Source organism: Chiloscyllium plagiosum, chromosome 2, assembly GCF_004010195.1.
Source record: "Chiloscyllium plagiosum isolate BGI_BamShark_2017 chromosome 2, ASM401019v2, whole genome shotgun sequence".
Classification (NCBI taxonomy): Eukaryota; Metazoa; Chordata; class Chondrichthyes; order Orectolobiformes; family Hemiscylliidae; genus Chiloscyllium; species Chiloscyllium plagiosum.
The window spans coordinates 75,955,054-75,972,140 of record NC_057711.1 but is presented as its reverse complement, the minus strand read 5'-3'; the positions used below and the strand labels follow the sequence as shown (position 1 = coordinate 75,972,140).

Below are 17,087 nucleotides of genomic sequence, written 5' to 3'. Positions count from 1 at the left end.
CTTTAACTATAGTGTTTGAATAAATTGGGTTTTTGCTTAACATTGAGTAGTTTGACTAATCAAATTGCATCTGGAACACAGCATCTCACGTTTACTTTTAGATCAAAACCTTAGGGTCGAGGCTACCTTCTTAATATATTTTAGGGGGTCTGGCCTGGTCAAAAGCAAAAGGAAAGGAAACATGTACTACTATATTGGATCACACTACGTAGGATAATCCAGCTCATGTACCCCCAAGATCTTTAGATCAAGATTCAGGTTGTTCAGTTATACAAAAACCCATGGCAGAAACGACCCTTGAATTGCGGGACAACTAAATGTTAGATTTTACATACATGATAGCTTCTAAATGCTACTAAAAGAAATACTGATCTGAGTGTAATTATATACTGTATGCTTTTGTACTGGTGTGTGTTATAAATAAAATTCAAATGCTATTTTCTTCAAAACGTTTATTCCGAGAACAGGAGCGGCAACTCAATGTCATATTTCTTAAATTATGTTATAAAATATTCAAAATGCATAGAAATTCACTTTGCAGTTCTTCCAAAACATAATGGACCTGAAGTTCAATAGCTACGAGGATATTTAAAGCATTTAAAGCTTATAGAAGAGTTATGTTTACCCTATTAATGTCTAATTTGTTTACTAAACTGTATCATCCACAAACAAGAATTTAAAAAGCAGAAACCTTGAATTTCATAGTAATCTAAAAGCTCCTAACATTCAAGCTCATTTTTCACCAATTCTCATATCAAATTTGTAATCTATTGGATTTTTATGTATTTACACATGGTCCCAATTGCACAATAAAACAACTTTAAAACGATCAAGTGCACAGCGATGAGTGGATGGGAAAATGCCCACTAATATAGCTACAAACAAAACATTTCTTTCATGACATATAAATGTGATTTTGTTTTATGGGGTCATTTAAGCATAAAACTGTTATTTTCAGTGTTGGTGCCTCAACTATTTACAATTTCTCACAATAACCTGGACAAAGGGACCATAATTATGATCTTTAAATTTGATGACAAATAAAACCAGGACAGTAAGTGGACACATGGTGTCTGCAAAGGGCCGTATATAAGATTGAGTGCGACCAAAATTTGTTAGAGCACATGGAGTATAGCGTAGGAAAATGTTAACTTGTCTGCAGAAATAGAAAAACAGCATTTCATTAAATGCAGAGATTTTGCAGAATTCTGAGGTACAGAGGGATCAGGGCATCCTCATCTCAAAGATTATTTTAAGGCAGCATATTTTGCCACAGTTTCACAGATCATAGGTGAGACGACATTTGGAGTACAGTTTACAGTTTTGGTCTCCTTAACAGACAATAGTTATATTAGAGGGTAGCTCACTTGACACCTTGAATTTCTGGGGCAAGAGGAATGGAGAGAGGGAGGGGAAGAACTGGGGTACCTCCTGATGAAAAGGTTGAATAGCTTGGGCCGTATCCATTGGAGTTCAAATGAATGAATGGTGATGTTACTGAAATGCACAAGATCCTGAGGGAATTTGAGGTGGATGCTAGAATTATGTTTCCCATTGCAGGGTCATTTAAAAAAACAAAAGGTCTTCCATTTAAGACAAAGTGATTTTTTTTCTTCAGAGTGTCTGAGTCTTTGGAACTTTCTTTCCGAGAGAACAACGGAGGCAGGTCACGGAGTAACTTTAAAGGCACGTAGATATGTTTGAGGTTAATATGGAAGTCAAAGGACATCAGAGGTAGGTGGGAATATGGAGTTAAAGCTATAATAAGACAGACAGTCACAATCTTATGGAATGGTGGAGAAGGCATGAGGGACATTATGACCTACTGCTCCAAATTTGAACGTTAATTTCCATTATTCTGTAATTATATATCTTCTCTACTGAGGTGGCCAAGCAAATAGCCTGTTCCCAGGTTGCCTCCAATTAAAAGGCATCAGCAACCACCTAGATAAGCCACTTAGCTTGAAATATATTTCATCCATTGAAAGCAATCTGCACTGTGCCTTATCAACTGTTTGAAAGGCTGATCCTTGTTCTAAATCGGTGTAAGAAAAATTGAAAATTCTATTATCTTAATACAAATACCCAATCTATACATATCATGATCAGGACAATCAAAATCAAGTACAATATTCTAAATGAGTCATTCACCATCGACTAGCTTGATATTTATACGGATTTTGATATCCAATTGATGACATGCTAAAGCATAAGGTTCAAAACAAGTATTTTCCTTTGTCACCATCATATTGTGATAGTTGCCAGAGTCCACAGCAACAAAACAGTAATAAAACAGGGAACATATTAATGTCTAAACATAACATGCAAACATACATGTGTATATCCACTCTGGTGGAAATCACAAACTAGCTTTTCAGGAAATTAATCTTTTTTGATTGCCAGACAGCAAATGTTACACTTTCAAAGAGTCTCAACAAAGACTATTTTCAGCATTAAGTATTGCTTTTAAATTACATTTGGAAATCCATACTCTGCAGGTTTCAAATTAGTTCAATTAGCATCAGCTGAGCGATTCAAATAAAAAGATTAACTCATTCATGTATGGTGGGGAGGAAAATAAGTTCAGATCACATTTTTCTGTGTAATCACAGCAGAGCAATATGGGTAAAGGAAACCAGGAAAACAAAAATGTAAAGTTTCTGGAATAATACTGCAATTCAGTACTGAATTTCAGCAACTTTGTTTTTTGATTTACAGATGCCAAGATAATTTAAGCAAAATCGGGATAAAACAAACTAAAGGGAAGTATTAATAAGTGTTTGATGTCTGAACTTTGAATAAATTAATCAGAATCTTCATCATCAAGATATTCTTCTGCATTGCTTGCAGTTCTTGTGATACCTGGAAAAGGAAAAAGGCAAGCAGATTTAGAATACAGGCTTGGAATTACACAGCAAACACGTTACAACATCTTTAGTATGCTTGCTAATCAGTACTAAAAGTGATTCTTAGGCTTATCGAAAAGAGGCATCTTGTCTTTGAGTTACTTTAGATACGGTTTCTAACCAAACTCCTACAAGATCCATCACTATTTTGTATGTTAAAACAGAAATCTAGAAATTATTTTATTTGAATTGCCAAAAATATTCATTTGAATAGGAACAAATTAGGTGAACAGTAGCTATGAACTTCACTTGTATTTTAAATAATGTGCTAAACGGTAATGTAATTAGTTCTCTTAGAGATTTCCTTTCTCGACCAGAGTTACTTCATTTAGAATTTTAACATGGTCTTCGATGGCTCCAGATAAAACCCATCACTTTCAAAAGTGGAAGTTAATAAAAACATTAGTGTTGTTTGGTCCTTTAACAATTTAAACAACCGGATCAAAATCTTCTCCCTTCCTCACAGCACTGTGCGTCTTAGGGACTGCAGTGGTTCAAGATGGCGGCTTACCATCTTTTCCAGCACATTTAGGAACAGGGAATAAATTCTGGCCAAGCCAGTGACACTCATGTTCCCTTGAACAAAAAGAAAAATTCAAAAGGAAATAGCCAGTCATGTGTATGTATGTATCACACATTATTCAGTCTGCTTACATTAAAACAGACTGCTTGGCATCATTCTCAAAGTCTTGGCTGACAAGCAAACTGACAGGTTTATGACAACAAAATAAGATGCCACATTCTTCTGACCAAAGTTCTTCTAAAAATCCTTGCATGTTTAAAGAAATGAATAACAATTTTGTGCATAATTTTGCTTGCTAATTTCTGTCAGCCAATACGGAACATTCTAGAAGGGACTCGGTGAAATAAATAACAGTTTCACAGAAAGCAGAGATATTTGGAAGCAAGTATTATCCCAACATTTCTAAAAGGAGAATAACAACTTCAGAGTTTACGTTTAAAGCTTTCAGCCCTGAGAGATGCAAGTATTTGAATATAAAATATTTTGAAGAAATATTTTATACAATTTTTATTGATCTTTGATTTACAGCAATTATTGAATGCTAAGGATGGAATTCTCAGGACAGGGTGAGCCTATTCCCATGCTCGGAACCAGAACAGAAAACAATAAGTTAGCTTTACCAAGGCACTTGACATGGCATCATCGTGGCATCTGTTTCATGACCAATTAGCAATGGTGGACAGAGTGGCATGTTCATTTTATCAAAGGAAAGATTTCTAATTAGCAATTTAGAAGGGCTCACCAGCACTTGGATTTTTAAAGCTGCAGCAATCACAGGAATGGTGAAGATACCTGGGAAAACTACTCACCAGGTCATTTATTCTTAAAAAGAGGCCATCCTGAAGGATGTAAAGGATAGCAGTGAGATGGACTCTCACAAGGATGTGAGGAAGCAGCCAGCCTCTTAAACTAAGCAGACATAGATGGAAATGGCTAAGGAAGGCGTTGCATGAAGTGCCTGTCGCCTGAAGGCAGTGCAAGAAGAGGACCTAGAACATGAAAAAGGTATGACAGGATAGTAGCATAACATCTTCAGGTACCAGCTAATGCGTTTGTGTGCACAAAAACATTATTTATATTAGCATTAATAATTTTGATTTTCTTCCTATTAATGAATATAAACTAGTTTGGTGAAGTTGTGTGTGGTGGGCTTGTCTCAAGACAGTTGAACGGGCAAGGAAGAAATTGGTACCCTGACTGAATAACTGTATAATTGCATAAACCCCGACAGCAGGATGGAAAGATAATGGTTAAGCCACAAATTTGTGTCAATGTCTGCAAAATCAACTTTAACTAAAGCACTGCTTGAGCTGTGAGAATACAGTCACTGATTATTCCTGTTGCCATAAATATGCTGCCTTCACTCCAACATTGAAGGCAACAAGGAAATTGGAGATAACACAGCAGACAGGGGTGCGTGTGTTCATTTAAAACACAGCTTTGAAGAATGTCCTGGAGGAAATACAACTGGCCATTACTTGGAAAAAGTCAGTGGTGTACTTAAAAAAAACAAATTAAAGGGGTCAAAACAAAGTTTAACCCTAAATGGCACTCAAAGAAAGGAAGTAGTAACACCTCTGAATAAGCTGATTAAAATACAATCTGTTGTATGCTGTTGTTATCAGGGCCAGAAACATTCTTTTAAAAAACAAACAGATGCCAACTCTAGATTTTAACATTCCCAACATTATATAGGTCACCACAACTTGCAGTTGACCCTCTCTCCAAACACTTCACATTCTCATCTAAACAGCCACACTTCTTCAACCCATTAATACTCTTGCTCTCTCACGCTTATGTCTGTCATCCTCTACAAACATTATTTCTCTCTCATCAAAAAAAAAGGCATTACCATAGAATCCCTACATTGTGGAAGCAGGGATTCAACCCATTGAGTCCACACCAACCCTCCATAAAGCATTCACCTCGTTCCCCCCCCAATCCTATCCCTGCATTTTCCATGGCTAATCCACCTAGCCTGCACATCCCTGTACACTACAGACAATTTGACACGGCCAATCTACCTCACCTGCAAGTCTCTAGACCAAATCTGTTTTGGTTTGAAGATGGCACACAACTTGCCAAGTGACAGGGGCCCCAGGGGAATTGGGGAGGCTGGAAGTACCAACCTCCAGTGATAGACAAAAAAAAATCCCAAGAGAACTGCAAATGCTGGACATTAGAAATAAAAGCAAAAATTATGGAAAAGCTCAGTAAGTTTGACAGCATCTGTGGAAAGAAAGCAGAATTAACATTTTGGGTCCAGTGACTCTTCTTCAGATCCTTCCAGTGATGGGCACCTTTTAAGTGTGCATTCTGAATGATCAACAGGGGTCTTATGATAGGAGTCGGCACAATAATAACAACCTATGTAAAAAACCCGAGCCTCCTGATAAACAAGCTCTCAGTAATGTCAGGAGAGCTGTTTCTGTGCCTTGAGACCCTGTATTGGTATTTCACCTGCCTGCTGTATCCATCTCTCCTGCTCAGTACATAGGTTGATAGGAATTAGGGCAGGAGGCAGCAATTCAGCTCTTCGAGCCCACTCTGCCATTTAACATGATCACAGCTGATTTTATCCTGGTCTCAACTTCACTTTCCTGCCTGCTCCCCATCATCCTTTATCCCATTTTCATAAAAAAAAAATCGATTTTTAGAAGCTATTAATTGATTATGTTTCCACTGCATTGAGGGAGTGAATTCCACATATTCACAATCCTCTGAGGAGGGTCTCATCTCAGTGAGAGGAGGTAGGTTCAAAACTATGACCACTTGTTCCAAACTGTCTCAAAAGGAGATCATCTCTTCGATACCTACTTTATTAATTCCTTTAGCATTTTATATGCCCCCTTACATTCTTTTGAACTTCAATTACTAGCCCAAGCTATTCAACCTAGAGGCAGCATGGTGGCTCAGTGGTTAGCACTGCTGCCTCACAGCGCCAGAGACCCAGGTTTGATTCCAACCTTGGGCGACTTTGTGGAGTTTGCACATCACGTCTGCATGGTTTTCCACCAAGTGCTCCAATGCCCTCCCAAAGTCCAAAGATTATCAAGTTAGGTGAATTGGCTATGCTAAGTTGTCCATAGTGTGTAGGTTAAATGCATTGGGAAATGGAGGAATAGGGTAGGATGATGGATCTGGGTGGGATGATCTTCGGAAAATTGGTGCAGACTTGTTAGGCTGAATGGCCTATTTCATAGAATATCACATTGAGATGCTCCTCGTATGACATCCCTGGAATCAGCCTCCTGAACCACCTCTGAACTGCCTCCAGTGCCACATCTTTCCTCAAGTGAGACCAAAACCAGACACAATATTTCAGGTGTCGGCCCACCAAAACCATATATAATTGCAACACCACTTTCAATCTTATAATCCAGTTCTTTTGTAGTAAGTGTCAATTCTATTTGCCTTGATTATATGCAGAACCTGCATATCCATTTTCTGTGACTCAAGGGACAAGTGCTTTAGGAGAAGGTAGTTGCTGCTGGACTTGGTGCTAGTGCTGTTGGTGATGGGGCAAACTGCACAGGCAATTTCCCTGATGAAGTGGAGCTGAGGAGAGTCAGGTACTGGATGAAGTATTTTAAGATGTTGTCATGCGTCAGTCAAGCAGTGATAGAACCCTCCGAGAACAAGTGTTTTGACTTTGCAGTCACTCAACTGACCATGGTTTAGAGGTCTTAATTTCACAATTTGGTTTTAAAAAAAAAGTAGTCCAAAGTAGAATAAGCTCAGGGGGATATTTTTAAGAAGGTAACCAGAGGTGTTGATGAGTAATGCAATTGATATGGTCAACATGGAGATTTAACATTAAGGTCCCTCATATAGACTGGCCAAGAAAGCAAGACCACACGGGATTCAAGGCAAAGGGCCACGTTTGATCCAAAATTGACCGTTAGGAAGCAGAGAGTGATTGGAGAGAGTTATTTCAGAGATTGGAATTCTGCTTCCACTGGGGTCCTGCAGAGTTTGGTACTAGGGTTCTTGCTTGTGGTGTACATAAATAATTCAAACTCAAACATAGGAGGCATGAGCATGAAATTCATAAATGGCATGAAAATTGGTAGGATGATAAAGAGGCTAGCCATACACTGCAGGAAAAGCAGTAGACTGATCAGGTGGGCAGACTGAGAGGTGATTTCCTTGGAGAGCACTAACAAGGCAAGGGATTACATTATGACTAGTACAACCCTTTAAAGTACTGAAGGTCAGAAGGACCTGTCAAAGCATTGAGCAGAGGAGTCAGGATGTCCTGTTTCAGTATTGGCAAGAACACATTTAGAGTACTATGTGCAATTTTGGTCACCCTACTATGGAAAAAGATATTCAATGAGTACGAGTGCAGAAAAGATTTACTGGGATGCTACCTGGACTGGAGCATTTGAGTTTAAGGAGAGGCTGGATAGACTGGGACATTTTTTTTCCCTCCCTACAATAGGAACCTGAGAGATGAGCTTATAGATGTCAATAAAATCAGAGGCATAAATAAGGTAGATAGCAGACAGCTTTTTCCCCCAAGGTAGGGGAGGAGATGGCATAAGTTTAAGGTGAGAGGAAAGAGATATAAAAGAGTCCAGAGGAGTAATTTTCCAGAGGGTGGCGAGTGTTTGAAAGGGGCTGCCAGACATAGTGATGGAGGAGAGTACAATTTGGTTATTTAAGAAACATTTGGGCACGTACATGTATGGATGGTATGGAGGGATTTGAACCAAATATAGATGAATGGGACTTGTTTAACTGTGAAAACTAAGTGGTACGGACAAGTTGGGCTGAAGGGCTCGTTTCCATGCTGCAAACCTCTATGATTCGATGACTCTGTCCTTCATGTGGTATCCACCAATCCCTCAAAAGTAGGGAGGAGGAGGAGATTAGGTGCCATATGGGATATTTATCTTTATTACCTGAGGCATAACATACTGAACAAGGTGATTATGCTGGGACAATATAAGTGCTGGCTAAGCCATAATCGGAGTACTGCATACAGTTCTTGTTGACACAGTATAGGAAGGATACCATTGCATTTGAGAGGGTGCAGAGCAGATTTACCAGGGTGGTGCCTGCATTGGAGGTGTTGAGCTATGAGGAAAGATTGAATAGACTGGGGTTGTTTCTCGGAGCAATTAAGGTTGAAAAGGGACCCAGTAAAGGGATGCAAGATTTTCAGCAGCATAGATTGGGTGGATAGAAAGGCAGAGTTTCCATTAGTAAATAGCTTTTAATCTGTGCCCTAGTTAAGAGGCAAAAGCTCCAGGTCCTGAAAATTAATTTTATATTTGTGTAATGTCAAATGAAAATTCCATGTTAAAATAATAACAGTACATATTTGAAGCAGGCAATATTTCAGCTTTTAATGTACAGTCTCACTGTGCAAAACTTTTAAGTGATGAATAAGTCTTTACTTTCTAATTTGTGATCAGAATGATTCAGCATGCTTAGCTACTAATATTCCTCTATGACATCACTGTCAGTGGTATTCTGGAAATCCCAAGCCTGGCATGATATTCAAATTGATGGTGGAAAAGGTGAAATTCATGCCACAGAGGAGATGGTTAGATCCTTGTAGGCAGCTTCTCTTTAAAGAGATCTTTATTGACAGTTATCACTTTGCAACCATCTACAAAATTCATGCTATTAATATTACTCAGATTTTATCTTGCAACAACCAATCCCTTTTGGATCAATACAAAACTTGGTAAGATTGACAGGGAAATCAATTTCTCAAACTCGTCAGATATTACTTTCCCATCAATGTGTGATTATTTTTGGCTTAAAATCAGAGATCTTCAGTCAATTCCAAATAAAATGTCCTTTTTGGTGAAATTGCTAGTAATGTCAAGGATAAGTCACAGAGTCCTTATGTGACTCCAAACTAATTAAAATATGAATGTAGCTTTTTGTTGTATTGGAGCACAGCAAAGTGTTTCCCAGAAGCACTATAAAATAAACAATGAAACTAAGCCACGTAATGGATGTTCGCTCAGATGACCAAAACATTAATTAAGTAGATTTGAAATGGTGTCTTTGAAGAGAAAGGTAAGGATGCAGATTGTTAGTTCCTAAAGTCAACAAATGTTAACATTACACTCATTTCCCTACTCATTTTGCAGATAATAACATCATTTTCTTAAATTTCTTGACTGGGAACAGGAAATGAGAATTCACACAACTTCCCTCAAGTTTAGAGCTCAAACAGTGAATATAAAGTAATTAGTTATTTTAAAAGCATGCAAAATATCTCAAGGAAATGAAACTATTGCTGAACCAGCTGTACAAATCAGCAAAAATAATTTGTTTTGGAGACAATTCTAATAATCTTACATATTTCCCAGAGGAATAAATAATAAAATTATTCTGCAACCAGCTTAATCTGTAAAACATTAAAATTAGAAAATACATTATATAAAACTAGACTAGATTAAGTCCATACTAGCTCCCTGTGTACAGGATTCATCTGCCAAATTGTTTTCAACCATTTCCACATCAGACAGCATCAGAAGCACAAATTAATTGAAAAGAGAAATAACTAGGTGGGGACCTTTTAGGTTTTCTCCCCCCTAATAAAAGCTGACACTAGGTAGCTAGACCTGAATTTCAAATTAAGAATTCAAACTCATTTTTTCATTGTACAAAACTATTGTATAGATTTCTTACATAGTATCTCCTGTATCTATAAGGGGACCAAAGCATAATTTGTGAACAGATGGAGATATTCACAGAGCAATATTAAGAAATCTCAATAAAGCACATATTGGCTCATTTTTCCTCTTACATGGTTAAACGTCAAAACCAATTGTAGAAACTTCAAAAATATATCAATTGAAATAAAGAGGACATTTTGAAAGGATGCACAGATATCAAACAAGAAGTGAACATGGGTTGTAGGTACATCGAACAGTAATAAATTCTTCCATTACTGCATTAACATCAAGATCATCAGGGAGGGAGTGAAAGCCATAAAGAATACCAGTAAAGACGAAACCAGCACTTGTTGAACACTAATATTCAGGGGACAGAGTTACAAAGAATTGTTACATTCAATTCCCACAACTGGTTGCAACTTTTCACTGTTGTAAAATATTAGTTGCATTCAATTCTACATTGCAATGGGTCCTAGGCCTGTTGCAAAGTTAATTGGTTACTGAAAGTCAATCCTGGATCACAGTTCTAACAAGATTAGCCAAGGTAAAGGCAGGAAAGATGTTCCTGAAGACGAGGGAATCCAGTACTAGGGGTCATAGTCTAAAGATACAGGGTAGGCCATTTAGAACTAGAATGAAGATAAACTTATTCACCCAGAGAGGTTTGAACTGTGGAGTTCTCTGCCACAGAAAGCATTTGAGACTAAAACAAAGTTTTCAAGAAAGAATTAGATAATAGTTCTTTGACCTAAAGGGATCAAATGAATATGGGTAAACTGGGAGCAGGGTATCGAGTTCAATGATCTGCCATTAGTAGGTGGAGTATGCTCCAAGGGTTGAATTGCCTTCTCCTGCTCCTATTTTCGATGATAGTTGGAAAGGGAGAGATGGAAGCAGATCCATGCATAAAAAAAAACTATTTAGCTTGACTGCTGAAAAGGCTGGGAAATCAGCAAGGTCTGTATTGGCGCACTTGCTATTTAATGTATTTTGTGGAGTGTTCCACAATGGTTTGTTACCCCATATTTGCCTCATGTTAACATTGGGATGTTAACATCCTGACCGTTGAAATGCTTTTGTCAATAATCTGGATGTTTGCTTGGCTAAGTTTGTTTGTAACAAAGTAGTTTTTCTTTGTAGACTTAAGAAAACTGGCTGGCTTGTTTTTAAGACTAAACCACAGGACAAATCAGGACAGTGCAACTGGCCATATTATTAACCTGATTAAATTTAAAACTTGTGACCAGAGAAGGAGTAAGGCTAGAAAGGAATCAGTGCACCCCTCCAACCCCAGGAGTAAACAATTCTTGCAGCATGAGGGAAAGCTATAGCAATATCATTCATAGAAATAATCCACACTGACATAAACACCGCCAAATTAGGTGAAGAGGTTCAAACAGGCTTAAAATGATACAAAATGAACATATATGTGTGTCAAGACTACACCCACCCACTCGTGATGGGAGAGGTACAGACCATCAGGGAGGTATCATTATGTTGGAAAGAAGATCACAAAATAATAAAAAAGCTATTCAAGAAAAAACATTTTAATCCGGTGAACATCAAATTCCAACAGAACAATGAAATTGATTCTTAAGAATACATCTGATAATTATATAAATGGCAACAATCAAGGAAAGACCAGTCATCCAGTCATGTGGCTTTGGAAAAGAATTGTTGACGAACCAGGTTCCTTATCGAACAGTGAAAAAAATTCACGTGGTATACTTCAGAATTTACAGAATCATGAAGTTTCTCACAAAACATTGTTTCTAGAACTGAACAATAGAGAAAGAAAAAAATTCAAAATGGATAAAGTTCTGGCCAATGAAAGAAAGCAGATCCGAACCATATATGTTGCAATTGCATTTAAACATTGTTATAGATTCATATAAACTATATTATGGTATAATCTGTTGCAAGACCCACAAACTAGCTAGCCCACATTCTTTAATTAGGTAACTATTCAAATAAAGTTCCCTTAGTTGACAAGATCAGACAAATCTTTACACTTTGTGCTCAGTTTTAACTCATGACACAGAGGTGCTGAGCTAACAGTTCCTAATTGTGCCCAGAGGGCACTTCCTGCCAATTCCATAAGGGTGCTACATTAGCATGAAATGTTTCAACCCAATTTGTTCTCTTCTGGCAACAATGGAAATTCCACCCTTGTTTAACCAATATTGTTGATCACATGTGAGCTACGCAAGTGCTCAAGTTAAAATCTTGTTGCAAGATCCAAGATGGTGGCAATCTAATAGGTCTGCCCTGCTGAGCTCTGCACCGTAACACAGGCAAGATGATGCTTTTACCTTTCCTTGATTAATTATTTTGGAAAAGATCAACAATTTTAGGTCCCCAGAATCTTTGTGCATTAGTTTTGGTGATCAGGAAAGATGACCAAGAGGAATGCAACAAGCAGGGCATTCCCCTGCAGCAACAGACATGTCAGCGGCTGCAGCATCTATCTTTGCAAACGTTCCTTTGGACCGACCTGCGCAGCAGGCTCTGGTCTGAGTTCAGGGAACTCAGAAAATAGAGTCAATGATGGACGAGATCCGGACCAGGCTGGAACACATCTCGACCATGCTGCAGAAGCATGAGCAGGAGGGCCAGCATCCTGGGCAGCGCATGGAGAAGGTGGAGCAGCGGACCGCGGCAGAGTCCTCTGCGGGTTAGGTTCAGGCACTGGGAAGGCAGGTACGGGCCTTAGTGGAGCTGCTGAAACAGGAGTAAGGAGGCCAGCTAGTCAGTTTTCTGGAGCAATGGCTCCTGCAGTTCTTGGGACTGGAAGTCAAGGTGGGCTGGGTGTGAACAGAGCGGCCTGGCTAGGTCGCAGTACGCAGACCTGGATCAAACCAGCGGCCCCGCCAGGTGCTAGTGCGACTCCAGGACTGGAGAGATAAGCAAATGGTGTTGGCAGCTTCCAGAGCACTGGGGAAGGATCCACAAGGAATCAAAAATAATTTTTTCCAGGATGTTTCTGTGGCTGTGAAACGCATGAAGAAGGCCTTTGATGAAATAAAGGAGAGCCCGAGAGACTTGAATATTCAGTACTCTAAGGTATCCGGCAGTGTTACATTTCAGCCATGGAGGGTCCCGTGCATAATTCTGATTCATCAGAAAAGGCAAAAGACTTCCTGGGGACATTAAAATAAACTGGCTGGTTCAAGTAATATGGATGATAGCGTTTCCTTTATTTTCTCTGTTGTTTACCTGGTTTTGCTCTTTTAATATGTGGGGGGTCCTTTCTTTATCCTCTTTCTCCCCTCCTGTTGTCTTTTTTCTATTATTCCCCTTTTTCTGCTCTCTTGCGCTTTGGGTTTTTAAAAAATCAGTAATGACTGGGGTGGGATGGGTTGAATGCCCATTTCAACTTTCTTGTTATAAGATAAATGCATTCTTTACTTTGTTTTGCCTAGGTTTGGGACGCAGCTTCAGCTAGGAGGAGTCATGGAGGTGTTAGTGGGTAGCGTGAGGGCCACATGTGTGGAAGGAGGAAAGTCTCCTTTTTTTGTCTTTGTGTTGGTTCAGTGCAGGAGTAGTTTTTAGAGGTTTTGCTTTGGTAGTTTTTGTAGTTGTATTTTATAGTTTATATAAATCTTTTACTGTTTCCACTCAGTGCAATAGGAGTAGTGTTCTTCCTCTCGGGGGTGGGGGGGGGGGGGTCATGGGCTGTTTCGGATAGCTAAGGCTAATTGTTCATTTAAATAGTGTACCTGGAATGTTAAGGGGAGTCATTCACTGATATTTTGAAGTCTTCAAAAAGAAAGGGTCGATGTTGTCCTGTTGCAAGAAACACATTTAAGCGACAAGGAGCATTTAAAATTACAGCAGGGAGTATTCGGCTGGGTGTTTTTCTAGTCTTTTCATTCTAAAAGCAGGGGAGTAGCTATAATAATTCAGAAGAATCTTCTATTTCAGCTGTAAGACCAAATTAAGGACAATTTTGGGCGGTTTGTGATCCTCACAGCTTTAATACATGGGGAGGAGTATGGGATTTTGAATGTTTTTCATCCCACAGGCTTTTTTTGATTTGGTATTGTCCTGTAGAATTGGTAACATAGCCATTTCTGACCATGCAGCGGTGTATTTGGAGGCTAAGGCCAGGAGTTAGTGGGACAGGCTTGCGGCAATGGTGCATGGATCCTTTCCCCCTAAGGACAGTAAGTTTATAGAGTACTTTGTGGGAATTTAAAATTTTTTGGGATATTAATTCAGGTACAGCTAGTAACCCAGTGCTCTGGGATACTGCCAAGGCCTATGCAAGGGGTTTGATTATTTCTTACTTGGCGACCCGGAAGCAGCAGAGGGGAGAGCAGCAGCGAATGCTTGAGGCTAGATTGAAAGTAGCTGCATACCTTGATAGGCCGTCTGTGACCAAGTTGCAGCGGATTACAGCCCTCAGGGTGCTCGGAATTCTGCACTCAGAGAGCCAAGAGGAAGATCTCCTTTCCATACTCAGATAACTTCTGTTGTGGTGATAAGTCAGAGATAGCTGGCATATCTGGCCCAGAAGAGTAGTGTCTCCCACCCCCCCCCAATCTATCACATCCAATTGTGTGTGTACTGGTTCTCTTACTCTAGACTCCAAAAAGATTAATGCGGCATTTAGGAAATGCTATTTTGAGTTGTATCTGTCAGAGGGCTCTGAGGACAGGTTGGTGAAGGTGGAATTTTTTTTTTTTTTTTTTTTTTTTTAAGAAAAAGGAACTTGGACCTTCCAGGTGTAACTCTGGAGCAGGTGTCCCTTTTGAATGCCCCTCTGACAATCCAAGGAGATACAGAAGGTAGTGAGGCAGCTTCAAAGTGGTAAGGTGCCCAGCCCAGATTTCAGCGTGGATTTTATAATTATGTTGGCTGGGCCAATGTTGGACATGTACAATTATTCGAACAGGCACGACTGCTTTCCATCCTCAGAAGGTAATATCACCCTAAATCCCAAGAGAGGGAAAGCCCCAGAAGACTGCTTTGTACAGGCTCAATTTGCTGCTAAATGTGGACTTTAGAATTCTGTCGAAAACTTTAGTGCTGAGGTTGGAGAAAGTATTGCCCCCTATTGTAAAGGAGAACCAGACAGGTTTTATTAAGGGTTGCAGGTCCTTTAACAACATTAGAAGAGAACTGAACATGGTCCAGGTATGCCAGCTAGGGTGGATTCTGAGCTTGGTAGTCTCCCGAGAGGCAGAGAAAGTGTTTGACAAGATGGTGTTTTGGGGGAGGCGGGAAGAAATGCCTTGGCTTGATGGGTGGCAATATTATATAAAGATCTTAAAACAGCGGCTATCACTAATAGCAGAAGGTCTGACAATTTTTGTATTGATAGAGGTAGCCGACAAGGGTGCCCTCTCTCACCGCCTCTGTTTACATTAGTGGTGGAAGCTAACTGGAGGGACCCAATTATAGTTGCTCTGGAGGTGGGATCAGGGGGGCATAAATCACCCTTTTGAGAACGTTTTTCTCTATCTAAGCCAACAATCTGTGCCCCATGTAACATAAAAGTTAACTTATTTGGCTCTTTCTCGGGGTCTAAAATCAATTTTGTGAAGGCGGAGGCCATGTCTGTGGGAGACCTTGTCAGAGTACCTGATCTGGAGGGTGGAATCGGATTCCCTTTCAGGAACCTGAAAATACAGGGAGGTTTCCTGTATTGAGGCATTTTTATCACTCCAGCCTTTAATCAATTATATAAAGCTAATTTTGTGCAGTTGCTGGAGAATATAAGACAGGACCTTGAGCATTGGGAGGCTCTACCAATGTCTTGGTTGGGTAGAATACCTCTAGTTGTTCTTCAGTGTTATTCCTTGTTATTTATATCCCATTCAAATGATCCCTCTGATGCTACTCTCAAGTGTGATGGAGGCTTAACAGTTGACTTGGTTCTTTCATCTGGTGTCGTAGGCGACCTCTTATGAAGCTTGCTAAACTGCAACGTCCACAGGGAATGGGAGGGGTTTGACTTTCCAAATTTCACAAACTATTAATAAAAGTTCCCTATTATGCCATGTGAATGATCGGGCTTGCCAGGATTAGAGGTCAATATGGCTACATATGGAGGCCTCCCAGGCAAAATGCCCCCTTATTAATTGGTTGTTTATGGACAGGATGAGGACTGTCATGGAGCATTGCACCAGATTGCCCTTAACGTGGTTAAAAGCATGGAGAATGATGCAACAAAGCGAGGGCAATTTATATAAAACATGCCTTTTCACTCGCATAGTAGGAATGCCAGGATTCCGGCTTTAGGCTCTGGGAGGCTAGAGGAGTCATGTTTTGGAGACCTATTTGAGGGGAAGGTCAGAATGTCTTTTGATATGTTGAACCAGAAATATGAATTGTCTAGTAGGGACCTCTTGCTTTTTTCAGATCAGGGACTTTATACAGAAAAAGACATTTGTTAATCTGTACGTCTGATGTGTAGAGGAGAGTATTTTGGTCCACAGGTACTGTGGGATGGTGTAGGTTAGTTATGGAACATATCCCTCTAGACTTCCGTAAAGTATGGTGCAGCACTCAGCACAATCCCACCAAAGCTCCCATCGCTGGGAACATCAGTTGGCTTACCCACATTTATTCAGGATTTTTTCTCCCGGGCCTCCAGCCCAGACATAGCCCTCACAGCTATACGAAACCCAAATCAACATAGCCGACAATTCTGCGTCCAGTGGTGGTTAAAGCACAAAGAATTAGCCTCCAAAATTAGAAATTACTTTAGCTTTCGCAATTCAGGAATGCAGTTATATAGAAAAAGGAAGTTCATTGTATATTCAGCTTGGTTTTCAACAGTACAGAGTACAAGACAGCTCCAAGTGAAAGGAAATAAGGAAGCTAAAGAGATTGAGAATAGCTTAGCAGCTAAATGAAGTGGAACCCAGATGTATTTTATAAATGAACAAGACAAAAAAAAAGTCAAAAAAGGAAGACAGGGATCAAAAAGGAGATATCCTTGTGGAAGCAGGGAACAGGCTTGACATATTAAATGGAAATATCTTCTTTATTAGTGAAATTCTCAAT

General features: G+C 39.5%; 1 protein-coding gene across 3 annotated transcripts in view; it reads right to left on the bottom strand.

Moving 5' to 3' along the window:
- Positions 1–437: 437 nt before the first annotated feature.
- Positions 438–17,087, bottom strand: part of ostf1 (osteoclast stimulating factor 1) — an 87,194-nt gene continuing 70,544 nt past the window's right edge. The window contains exon 10 of one of the 3 annotated variants that reach the window (XM_043712317.1): positions 438–2,862. In XM_043712317.1, the coding sequence (XP_043568252.1) occupies positions 2,804–2,862 (59 nt within the window). In that variant the 3' untranslated portion in view covers positions 438–2,803. Of the gene's footprint in view, positions 2,863–11,484; positions 11,852–17,087 lie in introns of those variants that run through there. The other 2 variants (XM_043712308.1, XM_043712302.1) reach the window with 2 other exon arrangements.